General features: G+C 38.1%; 1 protein-coding gene across 6 annotated transcripts in view; it reads left to right on the top strand.

The window, feature by feature from the left end:
- Positions 1 to 21023, top strand: part of SOBP (sine oculis binding protein homolog) — a 195977-nt gene that overhangs the window by 27261 nt on the left and 147693 nt on the right. For 4 of the 6 annotated variants that reach the window (XM_072998195.2, XM_072998209.2, XM_072998202.2 and 1 more), the window contains exons 2-3: positions 4333 to 4471; positions 14099 to 14284. In XM_072998195.2, the coding sequence (XP_072854296.1) occupies positions 4333 to 4471; positions 14099 to 14284 (325 nt within the window). The remainder of the gene's footprint in view (positions 1 to 4332; positions 4472 to 14098; positions 14285 to 21023) is intronic. The other 2 variants (XM_078385269.1, XM_072998214.2) reach the window with 1 other exon arrangement.

The raw sequence follows: 21023 nt of genomic DNA, 5'->3' as shown, positions 1-21023 counted from the left end.
GATGTTTCGCTATAGCGAAGGTTAATCCAGAACGGATTAACCTCGCTATGTGAGGCACCACTGTACTTCGCACTTATCCCTGTTGAATTTCATTCTGTTGCTTTCGGCCCTGTGCTCCATCCTATCAAGATCATTTTGAATTTTGTTTGTCTTCTAGGGTATTAGCTATTCCGCCCAATTTGGTATCATTTGCAAATTTGACAAGCATTCCCTGCATTCCCTCATCCAAGTCATTAATAAAAATATTGAAGAGCCCCAGGCCCAGGGCTGAGCCTTGTGGTACCCCACTTGTTACCTCCTCTCAGTTAGAGAAGGGCCCATTAATCATCACCCTCTGAGTACGATTCTGTAGCCAATTGTTTATCCACCTGACACTTGATCTATCCAGCCCACATCTAGTTAGCTTGTTAATCAGGATATCATGGGGCACTTTGTCAAAAACTGTGCTGAAGTCAAAATATACTACGTCTACAGCATTCCCTCTATCACAGAGGTGACCTGATCATAAAATGATACCAAATTAGTTTGGCGGGATTCGTTCTTGACAAATCTACCTTGGGTTCTAATTACTGCATTGTTTTCTAGGTGCTTGCAGAATGACTGCTTTATGGTCTGATCCAGAATTTTGCCTGGGATTGATGTCAGGCTGACTGCCCTGTAGTTCCCAGAGAAATTATCAAATGCTTACCTGAATAAAACATACTGTATTTATAGTCCATATTAAAAAAAAATTACATCACAGAGCAAGAAGATAGACTTGAACATAAGCCTAAGAATTTCAGAGGCTTTAGGTCTGTTTGTACATAAAACGAATGGCATGGAAACTGTAACTTTCTGGTGGTATTCCAGAATAAAATTTTGAATGTTAAGAGTCAGAATAGAAGAACTTTGTTGCTAGGGCCAGTTGTGTGCGTCATACTGAACCTATTCTAGACCAGCTGTCAGGTGCCTTTTGAATGGAAAAGACCCATGCAATTTGTTGCTGCTTATTTGATATATTTAAAATATGTTCTGCCTCTCTTCCATCTCGAACTGGATGAGGCACACATGGGGTTCCTATGCTGTTTCCCATTTAAGCCCTGACCAGGCCCAGATCTGCTCATCTTCAGCAAGATGATTTCATCATGTGCCCTGAAGCCATTATCTTCCTAGACTGGTCCCTATCTTCTAAACCTACCACAGGTGTATGAAAGCATCTATAATATGGTTTGAATTAGTCAATTCGTACTTGATGTTTGGATGATGACTGCCAGACCCAGATTCTGTAGTATGCAACACATTATTCAATCCTGGGAGCCTTGTGGCACAGTGGTTAAGCTGAAATACTGCAGCCAAAACTTTGCTCATGACTCAGGTTCAATCCCAGGTCATTAGTTGTCTTGAGGTTCACTCAGCCTTCCAAGGTTAGTAAATTGAGTACCCAGAGCATGCTTTAGGCAGTGTGGGGTGGTATATAAGCAGAACACTTTGCTTTGCTTGCTGTGTTTGGTCATGAGGACTGGCCAAACTTTGTCTTAATTTTTAAAAAATGTCCCTCTTTCTACATAAATTGAGTTCACAATAACTCTTTTCTTCTGCATTAATGCTGTCAAATAGTTACGTTTTGAGAATTTTCTTTCCATTTTTTGAATATGATTGTATACGATGTTGTGTGAGTGTGTGTCAAAACATGTGTGCACAAACTTACAAGGAAAATGCACAGGTTTGTTGTAGCAGTGTGTGCTAAGCATGTGGCACATGCTTATGTATCATTAGGCAACTTTGCCTCCCTCTGGAAAAATTCCTTTTTTTTTAAAATTTTATTATTATTTTATTTAGGAACAGGAATAGAGGGTACAAAAAGAAAGAGGGGATAGGCAAGGAAAAATGGTTTTGGGGGATAGGAGAGCATAAAGTATAACATCATCCAATCAATTCATATTACTAATACATATCAACTTTTTGCTTTTTTCACAGTTTGATTACCCTCCTGCTTTTATCTTATCATTTAATTTTAATTTTATTCTATGTTATTCCAACATTGTCTGGTAGCTGCTGCCATTTATACAATACATCCCATCGTTCAGTTTCTTTTTGAATTGAACAGTCTTTCAGCCCATCTGACAGAATATCCATTTTTTTCACTTCCCATATTTTCACCATAAAATTGTCTGGTTTCAGTATCTCTGCCTCCTTAAGATTTTTGTCATAATGCTTTTTAATTTTGGAAGCTGCATGGGTCACTGGATAACTCTCTACTGCATTCATATTACCTGGTGTCATGTCTAATACAGACGATTCTAAAGTCTGTACAACTTCATTTAAGTTTTGTTTGGCATCTACTGTCCCCTCTTTCGTCCCTTTCATCAAATCTTCTATTTTGCTAAGACCTGCATTCACTTGCTGGAACCCTGATAATATTAGCCTTTGTATATTAATCTGCCATTCCTTTTCTATTTCTTGAACCACTATTCCAGAACTTTGGGATTGAACAGACCAAGTCTCCATTTGTTCTTTTGAATTTTTGGGGTCCATCTCAGGCTTTGGGGTTTGTATAAATATCACAATAATTACCCCCTAGAAATCCTTCCACAGTTTCCACAATTTTATCAACAATTCAAACCCCTCATCATAAACCTCCCCTTAGATCTCCCTCCAATCTTTGTCCAAATATTGTAGTATAAAAATCAACTTTTAGCCCAGCAAATACAATATCAATTAGAACCGTGTCGCAGTTATTTCTTCTCCTGAGTTCAGCAAGCTTCTATTATTAGACTCACACGCGGTCACAAACAAAACAACAGTCACAGAGTCTCAAACTGTCCAGTAGATTGTCCTTGGAGCTCGTCTTGTGATCTTCATTAACCCCTTAATGCTCCTTAGTCCAGTCGGCCACGTCAGCTCCTTCTCTCGAAAACCACCAGATTCTATTATTTATAGTTCACAAAGTCCAGAGAAGGCAAAGAGTAATGTATCCCAGCCACACTGCATCCACCGAAGTCTCTTAAATCCAGTCAGACGGTGTTGCTGTCTGGGATTCTTCTCCAGAAACATAAGATTTATTTTTCCATCTCAGACTCTCGGCTTTAGAATCAGCCTGGCGTTTTAACAGTTCACTTGGAGAAGCTTAGTTTCGCTTTTGAGTCAGACTGATAAGATAAACCCGCTGCTGCATTTATTCTTTCCGCCAAATATTTTCATTCTTATTTTAGCTTAATGAGGCTGTTTCATAAATCAGAGGCTTCGGCTTACTTACTTGTTATATATTATTAGTTTATATTGATTGCTCTCCTCTCCCCCGGTAAAGGGTTCCTCGCGGCTCAGTGCCAAAAAATGGCGCCCGCTCCAGTCCGTGCACGGTGATTTCTTCAGAAGAAAAAAGTCCGGGTCTGCCTCCCTTTCTTCTCCTTCTGCTGCTCACCATCTGCTTCAGAGAGACTTCTTCTAGACTCTCCTTTGATCCCCATTTCAAAAGGGGGATCCCGGGCCGGAGGGTTCCAGCTTTTTCCAGAGAGCTCCTCTCTGGAGTTGCTGGCAGCACCGCAACAAAGCCCCGCCTCCCTCTGGAAAAATTCCTGTGGAGACCCTTGGCTATCAGGATATGTTGTTGTTGTTGTTGTTGTTGTTGTTGTTGTTGTTGTTGTTGTTGTTGTTGTTGTTGTTGAGTTGTTAACTTGTGTCCGACTCTTCGTGACCCCATGGACCAGAGCATGCCAGGTCCTCCTGTCTTCCACTGCTTCCTGGAGTGGAAGACCCAAAACTAAGGAAGCCAATTTCTTTAACATTTCCAGCATTCATATATCCTATCAGGCTTCCTTAGTTTTGTTTACTAAAAGTATTTGATTTGTAATTTTGTTAGATCTGGGTTATAATTTCATCAGACCTGGTTTATAGGTCAGTCTTTGATTGAGTCATTAGCCTGTACTAATGTGAATAGCTGTAATCTAGCAAGATTGATTGATTAGTGCTTGAGAAACAATCTTTGTCCTTCTATTGCTTTTCTGATGTGCTTTAAAACATTTTATGGTAGCACAGGTTTTGTGAAAAATATGTGCTAAATATATCACTGACTATCAATTCATGTGCAAGAAATGACAAATAGCTCTCTTTCCCCTCATATTTTTCTTTAAATTGCAAATTCATGAAGGTTTGTCATAATTACATGTGTCATTCAAAGATTTAAATGCATTACATTCTATGTACGTGACTTGATAAATGAACATTAGTCTAGAGGAGGTGGGACAAAGCTGCTATTTCATGGTACAGTGCAAATAGATTTCAATTTATGCATTCATCTCTTCGTTCCTAATGATTATTGATTACATAAATAAGTAGGTAATTCTTCTCTTTCAGAACTTTGCAGAAAACACCATGAATGAGCTCCTTGGCTGGTATGGTTATGATAAGGTAGAACTGAAAGATGGAGAAGATATAGAATTCAGGAACTACCCCACAGATGGGGAAAGCCGACAATACATTTCTGTTCTCAAAGGTAAGGGCATCTGACGTCCCTTGGTTCATGTGAGGGGGAATGAAAAATGGCAGCTTGCCAGAATGTGCTTGTGTTGTGATTAATTTGTTGTGTTTCAGATTAAAAAGTGATCTCACATGCATCCAGGACTATGTCTTCTGGCGGACCAAACCCAGAAAAGCGCAAAAACACCACTGAACAAAATAATGGCTACATGCAAATTAGGAAGAACTGCATTTTTTCCTATAAATCATCAACTCTTATGAAGCTAAAATCCAAACTGCTACCACAGAGAGTAAAAAAGAAAAGTCAGAAGGAAAAGCAAACACAAGGTTATCCCCCTTCTTCCCAGCAGCTTCCTGTTGAAAATTGCTGTTGAGAAATTGCCCAGCAGCAGGTTCTGCAAGAAAACAAGGGGGAAGGGACAGTTGTGTTTTTAAAGGTTTATTAGAGGCCCCGAACAACAAAAACCTAGGAAGTTAGCAAGTTCATATAGAGAGGGAAGTCATCTTCATTATTTTTGAGTGGCCGTATCATAATAATGCAGTGGCAGAAGAAGTTGTACTTTGGCAGAATTACTTTGGCAGGACCTAGATGTGTAATGAGCGTGGGAAAATCCTTGATTTTCTTCCCTTGTGCCAAGAAACGCATGGACACATAGTAGGTGGTAGTAGGTAAATGACTGAGAGAGCATTGCCATCTCTGTGCTCTTCCAAGTCTCTTGCTTTTGTTTCCATCCCTTGTTGGGGGCAATTCCTGACGTCTGCATTTGAGCATCCTCTGGATGGGAGGCAGATATTGTAGTAAATGAATAATATTTACCTCTCCCATGGTGGAAATGATAGTAGACTCTGGTTTGTAGTGACTGTGTTTAACCTTTCTCATGTGTTCAGACTATGTTCCCCATGGTCAAAAAAGCTTTGTGGAAATTTGGATAGTAGAAAGGGCAAATGGTTGAGGTGGAATGTTAGATGTCCCTGTTCCATTGGGACATGGCAGAAACTGTCTTGAATGGGTGTGTGTTTTATGGTCAGCTAGGATGGTTTTTATTGTAGACTTCATGTACTTAACTCTCTTCCAGAGTGAGAACATCTCTACTGCTTTTAATCTGTTTTGATTATGGATTTGTTGTTATGTACTATCAAGCTACTTCTGACTTATACTGACCTAATGGCATTTTCAAGGTACAGTACTTGAGATGTTCATGGAGTGGTTCACCATTGGTAGAATCCAGTGAATTTCCCTAGTTGAGTGAAGGCTGAAACCTGATTTCCTGAGTCCTAATCGGACATTTTATCACCTTTATCACTGTGGGTCTTATGGATTATTGTTAGGTATCTGGCTGTGCAACCTGATATTGGGAGTTCAATTCCTCACTGTGCCTCCTTGACAGGGGCTGGACTTGATGAGCCATAGGGTCCCTTTCAGAGCTGCAGTTCTAAGGTTATTATGGTGATTGTATTTGTAACCATTTTAAATTATTGTGATTATTTTCATTGCTTCCATTGTCAAATTTCTTTTTTGCTTTTTATCTGTTTCCAACTGTTTTAATAATGTTTGATAGTTGCCTTGAATACAAAATTTTAATAGAAAAGCCAATGGTTTTATTGATTGGTTTTTGTTGATGTGTTTTTGTGTATCGTTTTGTATTTATTCTTGCTTTGTTGTAAACTGTCCAGAGAGTGTGTTGCATTATGGGGTGGTATATGTTTTAACTAACTAACTAACTAACTAACTAACTAACTAACTAACTAACTAACTAACTAACTAACTAACTAACTAACTAACTAACTAACTAACTAACTAACTAACTAACTAACTAACTAACTAATTTTTATATATTTATAATTACACACACACACACACACACACACACACACACAAAACAACAACAACAAAACCCTGTATCCACAGGAGATTGGTTCCAAGCTCCCCCATGGATAGTGACAAATACGGATTAGAGCTAACACCATTGGACCCAGGACTCTCCTGTATCTTTAATTTTTATTTTGATGGGGTCTCCATGAGTAAGAATTGAATTGAAAACTTGCAATGCTGGGTCTTAATTGACTCAAATACAGTATATGAGGATGTTTTCAGTTGGATTAACTATATCCCAGAATATGACTTCCTTCTATGTAAAATTAGTGGCTGCTTGTTAGTTTCTATTACATAGAGCTATGGGTGATTCAACCATCTCTTAACTATTGAGGCAATACAGTACTGGGAAATAACAAACAAGCTCTGAAACTATTCAATGGAGGAAAACAATGAAACCTATTACTTCAATCCTAACTAAGAATGGCAAGAGATACAACTGGGGTTATCCTGTTTTTTTGAAAATATGGAAGGATGGAACCCTACACAAAATACACTCTTTTGACGAAGGAAAACATTTGTTATTGGCTTGGGGAATTTGGGACCAGAGTGTGCAAGAGACAAGCAAGCAAGTAGCTCTGTAAGGACAGCTGATTTGGAAGATACCCTCAGAAGATTTTTTTTTATTTTTTTTTTGAAAAAAATTTTGATTGGAAGAGACTAAGGGAACCATTGGATGTTGATATAATCTGGGTTTTTTCCCCCCTCCTATTTTCTTTCTTTTCCCCCCTGCCTATTGTCCCCTTTTCCCTTTTTTTAAAGACAGTTAATTTGAAAAAGAAGATACCATTAGAATTTTTTTTTTATTTTTGAATTTTTTTTTTGATTGGAAGAGACTAAGAGACATTATAGGATGCTGAAATAATCTGTTTTTTTTCTCTCCCTAATCTCCCTACTTTTTTCCCTCCTGCCCATTGCCCCTTTTTTCCTTTCCCCCCCAATTCCCCTCCTTTTTTCTTCTTTTTTCTCTTCTCCTCTCTCTTTCCTTCTTTTTTTTCTTTTTTTCTTTTTTCTTTTTTCTTTTTGGTAAGGGGGGGAATTTTGGGGAAAACTCTGGTTTTTTTGGTTTGTTTGTTTGCTTGTTTGTTTAATCTTTCTTCCTTTTTATTTTCTTTTTTTTTTAATAAACAAAGAACTTGTGTGTTTGTTTTGGGGTTTTTTTCCCTTTTTCTAATTATAAGCATGTGTTTTACAAGTATGTGCACACATATATGGGTTTAAAAAAAAGAAGGAAAAAAAAAGAAAGTGGCGGAAGTTTTGGTTATTGTTATTGGTTTGTTTTGTTTTGTTATTGCTCTGGATTGTCCGATTAAGATGGGATTGAACAAATAAAAAAGGGAAGGCATTTGGATATATATATGTGAATAAATATATGATGTGGGGTGAAAAGGAGGTGGAGGTTCGGCTGGGGTCCAGACTGGTGGGAGTGGCGTCTCCCCCCCTCCCAGATCGCGTGTTTAACATTAGTGAGATGCGGGGAAGCTGGAGGGAGGAAAAATGTTTATATGTAGGGAGGAAGGGTAGGGATAGAGAATTAGAAAGAGGTGAATTTAATTTTTTTTGTTGTTTTTGTTTATGTTTTGGGAATTGCACAAAGGGACCAACTAAGAAGCAAAAGATTGAACAGATATGGGGAAAAACATAAGAGTAGCCACTTTAAATGTGAAAGGCCTAGGAGCTGTATTAAAGAGAAGGAAAATAGAATTATTATTAAAAAAAAGTAGAGTTGACATTATCTATCTACAAGAGACACATCAATTAAAGGATGGAGTCAATGAATTGAAATTGCAAAATATACATATATATGAAAAAACATTTGGGACATCCAAATCTAGAGGGGTAGCAATATTAATATCTAAACATTGTGAATTTGTAGTAAAAGAAATAATAAAAGATAGTAATGGCAGATATTTGATAATCCAAGGACAAATGGGGGAAGAAGAATACACATTAGTAAATGTGTATGCACCGAATATGAACCAAGGAGAATTTTACAAACATGTCATTAAAGAAATGGAAAAAGATTCAACCATCTCTTAACTATTGAGGCAATACAGTACTGGGAAATAACAAACAAATAGCAATTAATGTGGAAGAAGCCAGAAAGCTGGACCATCAGTTTCTGGTGGTTTGTTGTTCTTGTAGTGTGGTCTCTCCACCACCAGACAAAATGAAAATAGGCCTTCAGACCTGCCAAGATCACCTGCCCTCGCTTTAGAGAATTAGCAATGCATCCTTTGCTTTCCACATGCTGTTTGCATTTCAAGTAGCCAATGGTCTATATGGGAAGGGGAAATTACCGCATAATATTCACTTGTATATCACTCATGGGAGAAATAGAGTTAAAGTTCCTGTCAGGAGTTTATTTCAGGAGTTCTGAGTCAGCGTATCTGGAAGAATACTTAAAAAGGCAAGTCTTAGCAATCAGCTCCTCCCATTTGTCTTGTTCTTTTTGGCTGTTTGTGTAGAACAGTGGTCCCCAACCTTGAGCTTCCAGAAGTTCTTGGACTACAATCCCAGAAGCCTTCACCACCACCTCTGCTGGCCAGGATTTCTGGGAGTTGAAGTCCAAGAACATCTGGAGGCCCAAGGTTGGAGACCACTGGTCTAGAGTACTCCTTTTTTAAATTATACATGCACTTCAACATTACTGTTATTGCCACCAATTCCACTTATTCACTCCACAGTTGCTTGACAGAAGGCTATCTTCATTAACTATTGTTGTTGTTACATGCCGTCAAGTTGCTGATGACTTATTGTGACCCTATGAGTGAATGATCTTCAAAATGTCCTGTCCTCAACTGCTTCACTCAGTTCTTGTAAACAAAAACTTACCTTTAGGGAGTCAATCCATTTTATATTTGATCTTCCCCCTTTCCTGCTGCCTTCAAGCTGTCACAGCACTACTCTCTTCTCTAGAGAACTCTGCCTTCTCATGATGTGCCCAAGGTAGGACAGCCTCAGTTTCAACTTTTTTTTTGCCTCCACAGATAGTTTAGGCTTGATTTGATCTAGGACCCAATTGTTCATCTTTCTAACAGATATTTGCAATATGAACTTGAATGTCTCTTCTTTTTTAGAATCATACTTGACCATCAGGCATTTCTCGCTCCATGTAAGATAAAAACCTTTGTTGCAACATCTTGAGCATCACTTGTGTGGGAAATTAAAGCAATGGTCCTATGCTTATTTCACTCCTTACAATCTCCCTTCTTTGGGACTGGAATTTGTATCAAACATTTTTAGTCTGTTGACCTTTGATTCACTTTCCATATTATTTTGGTATATTCTTGTTAGGATTTTGACAGATTCTAACTCTGTAGTTTGAATTAGTTCTATCAGTAGTCCATCTACCCCTGATGATTTATTTCTTCCTAACGCTTTCAGAGCAGCTTTCACTTCACTCTTTAGGAAGGGTTCTTCATCATAGGATTCTTCTTCAAAGGAGTCTATCATCCTTTTATCTCTTCTGTATAGATCTTCAGTTTACTATTTCCACTTTATTTTTATTGTCTTCTGGTCAGATAGTGTGCTGCCCTGTTGGTCATTCAGGATTCCTAATCTAGACTCAAATTTCCCTTTGATTTCTTGGATCTTCTGGAAGAGATTTCTTGTTTGTCCCCTTTTGTTATTCTCCTCTATTTATCTGGTTGTCGTAACAGTTCTTGTTGTCTCTATGGGGAGGGGGCTCCCCAAGGTTGCTAAGCTGTATGCTATCAACTATCTGTATGCTATCAACAATCTGTAAGGTTAATAAAAGGGGTATTGTCCAAGAGTTGGTGTATGGAGTGAGGTGTGTAGAGGACTCTGCTGGTAGACATCTCTGTGTGTGACTGACTTCTTTAATTTCTCTCTCTAAGACTAATTGATTTCTTAATTATCTGGTGATCACCTAAACTATCAGCCTTCTCATTTTGTGACCACTACATCTCTACATTACAGTCACCGAAAAACTGGGTTCTCACCCTATTTCTGTCACCTTTTATTTTTGCTCTTTTCCTGTTTCTTATGATGTTAAGTGTTTCTTCTGTCATCCATCTAGGTTTTTCTTTTTACTACAAGAATTGAATTTTTGCATTATTCCCTAATGATATCTCTAGTGTCAATCCTTGGTTCTTGGTCAATTGAGTTTAGTAATGCAAATCTGCTCCCTATGTGGACTGTAAATTAATCAGAAATGCTGCTTCAATTATATTTTGGCACAAAGGTTCTTCAGGTTTACTCAAATGTTTGAAATTAGTCGTTCATGATCAGTACCCCAATCCACTCCTAGTCTGGTTTTGGTAGAGAGAATACAACTTCTCCATCTCCTGCTTCTAATTACGTACTGTAGCCTATTTTATTTTTGTACATTGACCATCTGGTGATGTCCATGTGTACAACCATCTGTCTGGTTTCTTGAAGCATACATCTGCAATAAACAGATTGCTGGCTTAGCAGAACTCTATGAAACATTCTCCTGCTTTGTTTCTGTCCCCTATAGAACATTTTCCAACAACATTTGGCTCCTACTTTTGCATTCCAGGCATCTATTTTAAGCTTGTCTTCTTTTGATGTGTGATCAATTGTCTCTTGGATACTTGCATAAAAGCTTTCATTTTCATTTTCTTCCACATCTGTAGCTGTATAATAGAATCGTGATAATGTTAATAGGTTTTCCATAGAGTCTGACTGATACTATTTGGCCAGAACTTGCATTATAGCCCCTAACTTCCGATGCTACATCTTGTCTTAGTATTAGGGCCACTTTTCATTAACTACAACCCCCCAAACTTGGGATACCCTCAAAATCTTTGCCAACCTTTCACAATAATTTTGTAGTGAAAATCTCCATCTTCTGGTGCCACCCTAAATGGTATGACTAGCATGCCCAGAGTGGGAGCCTATTAAGTTCCCCCAAATCAATGTTGGCCTTTTCACCAAAAACCTGTATCAAAACATGATCTGTAAAGCACTGTAAAATGAGTTCAAAACTTTTGTATAGGTTTTGAGTAAAAAAGGGACAACGTTGATATTGATGTGCTCAGTAGATTAGGCATGTCAGCTATACTTTTTTAAAATAACAGTGCCAAGCGTGGTATTTACACTGTAAAAGACTCCGAAACTGTTGCAGACCTTAGACAAAGGGTTTGAGGGAATTCCAAATTGAGGGTTCATTGTTAACAAAGTTCATGATACAGATTTTGCTGCTTGAATTGCCTTGTAATGTAATCTATTACTCTATTTAAAGCATATAGTTCCCTTACATCAAGTTAATAGTCACTTGAGGGATCTGGATTCGGAGTGTGATGATCCCTTGCATATCTAATGCCTATGGAATTCGCTTCCCTAAAGGGCTCTCAACCTTGGAAGAGAAGCTCCTTTATTGCCCACCTTGGGCAGAGATCTCTATTGGGGTTGTACACGTATATGCTGGGTGGGTAGGGAATGTTTTCACCTTCTGTCTTGCATGTCATGCTCCTGATCACCTTCCCCTCAAGTGGCGGTTATTATATATAACGAATTGTGGGATTAGATATGTAATTGATCCTAAATTACGGTTTTTTAAATGGTTTTTGAATGGTTTTTTAAAAATATTGCTCTTGGTATGTTGCAGTTATTTTGAACTTCCTGTTCAACTGAGGATGTGTTATTTGACTACAACATCAGTTTTCTGTACTAATAGAAATGCTGGGAAGGGGAACTGATGACATCCTTTCCTCCATGTTCCAGTCTATGCAGTGTTTTCACTGTTAAAACCAGTATAGATTGCCGGACTAAGGATGAACGAGGACTGCTCTATATTATTAATTTCAGGCACAGCATGGTTGGGAAGAAAATGAATCGTTTCCACTTTCCAGCTGTTTTGTACTGTGTTTTTGACTCACAACACAGAGCAAACTGGAAGAGAGGTAGCCCTTGCTCTCCCATCCATATTGTCATATTTCTTCAAAACAGTATTAGGAAAGTTCCTTGCATAGTATCTCTGAGCCACCATAGCTCAACATAAGATGAGGGAAGAGGCACAGGGGCAACCAATTTTTCCCTTCTATGGCTGCCTGCAAACACCACAGCCATTATACAAGGTGCTGCAGCACAAAAGGGGAAACGCAGCCATATTTTTCAGGAGATATTTTGTATCCGATTTGTTTCCTACATTTTGATGTTTAATATCATCGAGGCAGTACTCTGGCTCAACATTGTAGATATTACAGTCAGTATTTAGGTTTCTACAGGTGTTTATGTTTCATAAAAGGCAAATGTGAAACAGATGTATTTTTCAAAATACTTAGTGTTAACATGATGTCACCATATAAATAAGACCAATAAAGTCAGAAACCTATCAACAGAAAACATTTTACATGTCATTTAAACTATGTGGATTTTCTATACCGTGATAATATTACTAAAGAAGATGTTGGGCACATGTACTTGACAAAAGTATTCATTATGTGAAATATAAAGAAAGAAAAAAGTATTTTTCATAATGGAAAATGGGAGGTTATTTTAAGAGTACAGACAGAAATATTACAACAATGAGTATTCAAACTAAGTGTGTATAGCCTTAATGCTGTATTATTAAACCCAGTAATTAATTCTTAGAATTGATGTTTTACATATATATTGTTGTGCCAGCATGCATGGAATAAGTATATATATTTCTTTCTGCTTGCTTTGAATTAGGATCTAGGTTGCTTGAGTTGCAGCTGAAAATAAATGATTTAAAACTTTTAACAGGAAAGTCCTCCGTAACAAATATTTAAGCATTCCTACATGCAGGAGTTTGTTTTGCTTTGTTTACTCTATAGCATAAGAAATCTATTTGAGGGTACAAATCTATATGAATTTCTTATTGCTGCTGAAAATGGCTGAGTTCCACCTCCTTCTTTACTCACACGGTCCTGCTCTGATGTTCTGAACTTCTCTACTACCACTTCACCTCATAATTAATGGTTAGAGAGGCACAGTAACATGGGAGACTCACATGATGCTCTGTGGCAAGAGGTAAGGGCTACTAGTGTTATGAAGGGTGGAGAGAAACTGGGACCTCACTTCTGAACACAGGAATAAGTTTATGGTCCAATGGAAGAACGCTTGCTTTGCTGGCAGAAACTTTCAGTTTTAATCCTTGATGTCCCCTAAATATGGCTCGGAGTATTCTTTTTGAAGCTGTGAAGAACCATTGCTGTCAGTCAGTATTAATAATGCTTTACTTGATCAAACAATGGTCTGGCTCAGTACAAGGCAGCTTCCTATGTATCTATAATGCTTTTTTAAAAAAAAACCCTCAGAAAGTTAATATTATCTGAAAAATTAACTGTGCCCTTTAAATGAAAAAGTCACTGTATTTTTATAGTGTTTTCATGAAAATGTTTGCTTTCTGTTGTCCAGTGTCTTCTTTGGGGGTGGATGTTATCTTGTAAGAAGAGGAAGAAGGACTAATTGTTGTAGTTAGAAGACTGTGTCTACCTTCTATGGATTTTTAAAAGCTCAGGTTACAGTTTATATGAAGGCTCTGCAGCTAGTTCATATTAACTTTAGCACTGCAGTCCTCTGCCACCCACTTACCGGGGAGTAAGCCCCATTTGGTAGAGTTACTTCTGAGAAGACAGGCATAGAAGTGCACCATTAACTTTGATTTGGCTGCATGGTGGCTTCTTCACACAACCTGCCCCGGCCAAACTAAGGGAACGTCCCACTTGCTCTGTTGTTACTTAAGCAGACCCTGAGAAGGTGCATCTGATTAATAGTTTTCATATATTTTCTATTTTATTCTGCTTTCTTCTACAGAAAACTCTTTGCCAAAAACAAAATTACCTGAAGACAGTGTTATTTCATCTTACAATATAAATGCAAGCTATCCAGGGCTTACCACAGGAAATGGACTCTCAGAATCACCAGCAGGGTCAAAGGAGCATGGCAATGTTCCCATTATTGTACCATTAATTCCACCACCTTTCATAAAGCCACCAGCAGGTAAACAAAATTGTTTATTTATAATGCTGCCAGGCAGATGTTTTGTCCATTTTAGGTAATGTTTCTGAATATAATAGTTTGTTTTCAATTGTCAGTGATTGAATGATAGTAGAACTGCAGAAATATGGAAATTCTCAAAAGTCTTTCTCACTTTCAAAGAACATTTTAAAGCACATTTAAAAAAAAACCAAAATTGGGCTGGGTCAGAACTGCTACTGTAGTTCTGTTATAACTGTATCCAGTGAGTCTTGCTCCAGAAAATTTTGCATATGGAAATAGCAGCAGCAACAACAATGTGCCGTTGAGTCAATTCTGACTTGTGGCAACCCTCTTCAGGGTTTCCCAGGTAAAGAGTACTCAGGTGGTTTACCATTCCCTTCTTCTGGGGGCATCCTGGGATTATGCAGCTTGCCCAAGACCACACAGTCTCACATTTCTTGCTGGAGGCACAGTGAGGAATTAAACTCACAACCTCTGGCTCCACAGCCAGATACCTAAACAACTGAACTATCCAGCCAACCACATAGGGTAAAAGCCTAAGCCTAAATTATTTTTATTTAATCTTCCTTGAATCCATGAGACAAAAGTTAAGTAATGACCAACTTATCCTGCTGATTTCAGTGAGATTACAGCAGCAAACTCAACCTGAATCCAACTGACTGTGAATGGGCATGAATTAAAAGCTAGGCACTTTTAGATTCTATTGATTTCAATGGCAGCACAAGCTTATTTCTCCCACTGAAACTGATGTTGCATAAAATAGAAAATCCCAGAAGATGCAATTCCACTAGGAACAGCCATATCCAATGAAAGTGTTGCTTTAAGTGATAATTTCTTCTGAAAGTTGATTCACACAATTAACAAATGTTTGGCCAATGGATGTTCATGGATTTCTGAAAACTGATTTGCAGCTTGATGTGCCAAACTTGTATGAAGCTTCCACTTTGCAGACTCCTTTAGATCTGGGCAGTAGCAATCATATCAATAATTATTCATTTTTTATTATGATCTTCTTTGGGTTATTATTAAAATGTCCTGCAAATGGGACAAGGCCTCTTTTAGGTTTATGAGTTGTAAGTTCACAAAGGAATTCTTAAAAGTATGAATTTATTTATTACGGTCAGGTGACCAGCTCATAAAAGATATTTATGGCTAAAATATACAAAATGCAGTTTAAAAATATACAACCAATTCATAAAACATGTTATGTGACTAAAATATACAAAATGCAGTTTAGAAATGTACAGCCAGTTCATCAAACATATTATGTGGTTAAATATATATAAAATGCAATTTAAAAAGTGTACAGCCAGTTCATAAAACATATTATATGAATAAAATATATAAAATGTAATTAAAAAAGTGAACAACAGGTAATTAATTGTGTATTGGTTGTAAAATATGGGGAGAATAAAATACAGCATTTTTATAGCTATCCTTTGAAGCGTTGGATCGTCTGGAGCAAATTAGTTTGGACAGGGTCTTTGGGTTATAGGGAGTCCTTCCTACATATTTGTACAGATTTGTAAATATTTCCTCCCTTTGGTTGGGACCACAACATTTCTCTACACTCGACAATAAACCACCGTCATGCTAAAACCAGTTAACCTGTGAACTCAGGAGACTATAAGGGAGCGATGTGCCATTGCTGCTGCACAAAATTTTGCTGCAGAGCATGTGATAAGGGAGTCTTGATCAGAAAGAAGTAGCTTGATTACGTCTCCCTGGCTATCAGAGAATAATTGGGCTCAGGAGGTTGGTGCGTAGATCTCTATAGAAAAGACAGCACAGTAAGACATGGCCTACAGTTTCCACTTGGCCATCATTACATGGACACAGGCAATCCAAGATAGGTATATGTGTATTGAAATCTTCCCTCCATGAGTTTAGAGGATGAAACATTAAGTCTCACTAATGTGAAGGCTCTTCTGGTCTTTGTTGACATTGTGCTCATCAAATATGAAGATATTGTAAAGGCACTATTACAGTAACAACACTGTATTTGCCTGACTGGCTCATATGCTCTTTAAGTTCTATGTCCCAGGTTCTTTGTTTGAGTGCTGCTTTAGCACTGACATGCCCCATCGCCAAAAGAACATTGGTGGAAATTCTTAAAAGTAGCTTGATGACATGAATATAGTATACATTAGTGGGGTTTACAATAGTAGAACATATTGAAAAATAGATGCCGGCCGTGAAAGCCTTCACGAATATATTGAAAAATAGGCTGAAAGTATTTAAGCAATTAAGCAGAAGAATCTCATTTTAAATGAGATAGGAGCTTGGGCTATCAGACTTGTTAATTAAGCTCTTTTTTAACTTATAGTGACCAAATACAATTCAAAGCTTACTAGTATGCCAGATATGGAGATGAAAAAAAAAAAAGCATGTGCTGGTGTATTTTGTTTTGTTAATCTTCATTCTAATCATATCCCAATGATATCCTCTACCTTGGAAAGTTGACATGAACAAATATATCTATATCTATATCTTTGTTGTCAACTTTCCAAGGTAGAGGATATCATCGGGATATGATTAGAATGCAGATATATATATATCAGAGAAATTATGCTTTGTGTCCAGTTAGTGTCTCTCATTGATAGAACAACTTCTGGCAGAAAATAGGGAGGGGCTAATATAGTATTTCTTGCTGCAAACCATCCCCCTTAAAATATGCTCTGAAGTGGTGAGGAACAGATCCCCCTAGAGCACATTTTGGGGACAGGAAGGCAAAGAAAGCTGAAGGTGGTGGGGAGTGGGAGAGAGGAAGAAAAAAGTCTTGATGTACAAGAAAAAAAATTGTTCATGCAGCACTGGATTTTATTCTTTATACTTCAGTGACATTTTTATAAGGAATTCCCATGTAGCATTCCTCAAGGCATACATGGACATATTCATTTGCAATGAGCACTATTTTTCATAAGCTGCAAAATGACTGCTATGACTGCAGTGGGGTGTTTAATTGCTATATTATTATTTACTACTGTATACACTGTAGTAATTGGTGAATTTATATAACACCAGGCTCAACTGTGCTGGCTAAAGTCAATTGGAATTTTCTCATGCTGTGTTGGATTAATAGAAGGGAAAAATAGATCTAAAAGAGCCTCAGCATAGCTAATCGTTTGTGAAATAATATAGAATCCATCTAAAGCAGCATATATCTTGTCAATCTCATTTAACTGAAATGCAAGTTGACCTCATAGGTAAAGAGCTAGACTTGGGTTTAGGAGATCTGCATTCAAGACTATCTGTTGACTTGAAGTGTATGTTTATGTGATAGATCAAGATCTGCTCTAGTGGGGTTGGAAGTTCTGAATTTCAGGAGGCATGTGTTGTAAATGCGAACTTCTCCGTTGAATTGAGGCTTAGTCAACGGTGCAGTGGCACATTTTGTAATTCAGACATTGATAATGACATGAGAGTACCCATAGCCACCCCTCTAAGGAAAGCCCAAATGCAAATGGCTTGTTGATCCAGATGTGCACATGTGTGTGTGTGGGCTCACATGTGCATAGTATATGAGATTAATTAGGATAAGATGACAGTCCTAGAATAATGAGCCAGCAAAGGGCAACACAGTGGTTAGCATGATGGACTCGGGTTGAAGAGAGATGAGTTTGTATCCCTGATCCCTCATTAATTTTACTAGGTGAGCTTGAGCTAGTCACTCTGCCTTGAGCTGGCTACTATGCAGACCCAAAGTCCTCATCCACTCAGTGTCCATCAAATGATAATCATGACAATGTGAGCCATCTGTGTGATAAAATACAATCATGTGAAAAAGAAAGTACGCCTGCTTTGAATTCTATGATTTTACCTATGAGAATATAATAAAAATCAACTGGTCCTTAACAGGTCTGAAAATTAAACACTACTTCAGATGAAGGACAACACATGACATATTACACTGTGTCATAATTTATTTAACAAAAATAAAGTCAAAATGAAGAAGCAACGTGTGAAAAACTAAGTACACCATTAGTGATTCCATGGGAATTAAGGAGCTAAGTCGCAGCTAGCTGCTTCTAACCAAATGCCCTTGACGGACTGATCATCAGCAAGTGTGACCACCTCTATAAAAGCTGAATTTTTATCAGTTTGTTAGTCTGGAGCAAACACACACAAATTGTGTGCGTTAACACAGTGCCAAGGAGGAAACACATTGGCAATGATTATAGAGAAGCAATTGTTGCTGCTCATCAATTTGGGCATTTCCAAACAATTTAAAGTCCATCATTCTACAGGAAGGAAGATTATTCACAAGTGGAAAACATTCAAGAAAATTACCAATCTTCCCAGGAGTCCCAAGCAAATTCACCCCAAGGTCAGACTGTGCAATGCTCAGAGAAATTGCACAGCCCACAAGAGTTACATCTCAGACTCTACAGGCCTCAGTTAGCGTGTTAAATGTTAAAGTTCCTGACAGCACAATTAGAAAAAGATTGAACAAGCACGGTTTGTTTGAAAGGGTTGCCAGGAGGAAGTCTCTTCTATCTAAAAAGAACATGGTGGCATGGCTTAGGTTTGCAAAATTGCATTTGAACATACCACAAGACTTCTGGAAAAATGTCCTTTGGACAGAAGAGACCAAAGTGGAGATGTTTAGCCATAGCACCACATTTGGAAAAAAAGACAGCATATCAGTTATCTGTCAAGCATGGTGATGGAGGGGGTGATAATTTAGGCTTGTTGTGCAGCCACAGGACCTGGGCACCTTGCAGTCAGTTGCCCATGAACTCCTCTGTATACCAAAGTATTTGAGACTCAAATATGAGGCCATCTGTTCAACAGCTAAAGCTTGGCCAAAATTGGGTCATGCAACAAGCAAATAATCCCAAGCACACCAGCCAATCTACAACATAACAACTGGAAAAGAAAAGCATCAAGGTGTTGCAAAGACTTAGTCAAAGTCCAGACTTCAACTCAATACTGTGGTGGTGCTTTGAGAGAGCTGTGCATAAACAAATGCCTGCAAACCTCAATGAAGCAATGTTGCTAAGAAGACTAGACCAAAATTTCTCCACAAGAATGTGAGAGACTGATGAAATCATACAGAAAATGATTACTTCAAGTTATTGTTGCTAACTGAATCATAAGGTGTACTTAGTTTTTCACACATGGCTTCTCCATTTTGGTTTTATTTTTCTTAAATAAATCATGATACAGTGTAATATGTCATGTGTTGTTGTATCTACCTAATTTTCAGACCTGCTAAGGACAAGATGGTTTTTAATTTGTCCTGATACGTAAAACCATAGAATTTAAAGAAGGTGTACATTTTTTCACATGACTGTATAATTTCATTAGTGATAATTAATGAATGCAGAGGAAAAGCAAAGGAAACTCTTCTCTTTTCCTTGTCACTGGAACTCTTCTTTCACTATTATGGAAAAGGAGTGCTGAAACCATGATCTGGCAATCCTGAACCAGGACAAAAGATGATGATACCAGCTGCATGTTTGATAGTCCCAGACGTTTTCAAAAAGATAGAAAACTGTTGTTAAGTATAGACAGTTAGTAGGTGAGATCTAGTTATTTTCCCAGTTAAAGTGTACTAGCAGAATAAGAATTTACCATAGGTAGCATGGCTATGACATGGAGTCTATGAATAGTTTGTGTCTTATCTTATGTGCTGTCAAGCCACATTCAACTTATAGTGACCCTAATAGAGTTTTCAAGGTTTGTAAGTTATTTAAAGAGTGGATTACCAGTGCCACCCCACTGCCCCATGACTTTCCATGGACGAGCAGGGTCTTGAATTCAGGTCTCCAGAGTCTTCGTTTGGCACTCTATCCAGTACACCACAGAGTCTCTCACTACATGCCAAATCAAACACAGGCCTCCCGCTGAACCGTCAATGCAGCTGAATAGTTCATATATGTGCTAATTTCTGCTGCCTGTGTGATTCCCCCTACCTTTCTCACAGGTGTGTTGTTATCATTACTTCCACCAATACTTTTATAATGTGTATGAGGAGAGGATCAGCCATGTATGCCATTGGAAGCTCTCTGAGGGATAATACAGTGCCAGGCAGTGAATGGCTCAGAGGGAACAGGTTGAATTGAGGTGGGTTGCAGATAATTTGGTTAACATTCCTGTAAATCAAATAGTCCCTGCACTTAGATCCTATGAGTCTGACCCCTCCGCAAAACCAGAGGTATCTCTTCATCATTTCTCTAGATCTCATTTTTTCCTGCAGTGGAGGCTGTGACACTGGGAAAGAGGCCACTGGGAAGAAGTGCATTAGGGAGAAACAAGGAAAACAAATGCTGTGTGGCGAGTGGGTTTAATGTTCCTCAGCCCTAGGCCTGGACGACAGAATCTTCGCTCGCTCTCATCCTTTTGACTCTGTGCTATTTTTTATAAGGATGAACAGTTATCTGTCAAAATACTTATCCAGTCTCTTGCCATTTCTGGAACTGACTGCTGAAGTTTTACCTAGTTTTCCTGTTTCTTCCCTTCAAGCTTTACTAGATGTCTTAAATTCCTTGCTCATCTAAATTTTATCTCCTCTTATAACTGCCTGCTGTCTTTTTATATTTCATCGCATTGGCTCCCTGTTTCCAAAGTGCTATTCCTTGCCTCTTCTCTTTCCACTTTGCTGCCTCTGTCTGCCTAGAATCCACTCCCACAGAAAATATGATTGTTTTTTTTCTTTCTGTTATACATATTCTCTTGCATTCCTTCTTACTATTCTCTTTTGCCTTTTGGCTCATTAACCCTGTGTTGCCCCCTT

Source organism: Pogona vitticeps, chromosome 1, assembly GCF_051106095.1.
Source record: "Pogona vitticeps strain Pit_001003342236 chromosome 1, PviZW2.1, whole genome shotgun sequence".
Lineage (NCBI taxonomy): Eukaryota > Metazoa > Chordata > Lepidosauria > Squamata > Agamidae > Pogona > Pogona vitticeps.
This window is presented reverse-complemented; position numbering and strand designations above follow the sequence as displayed.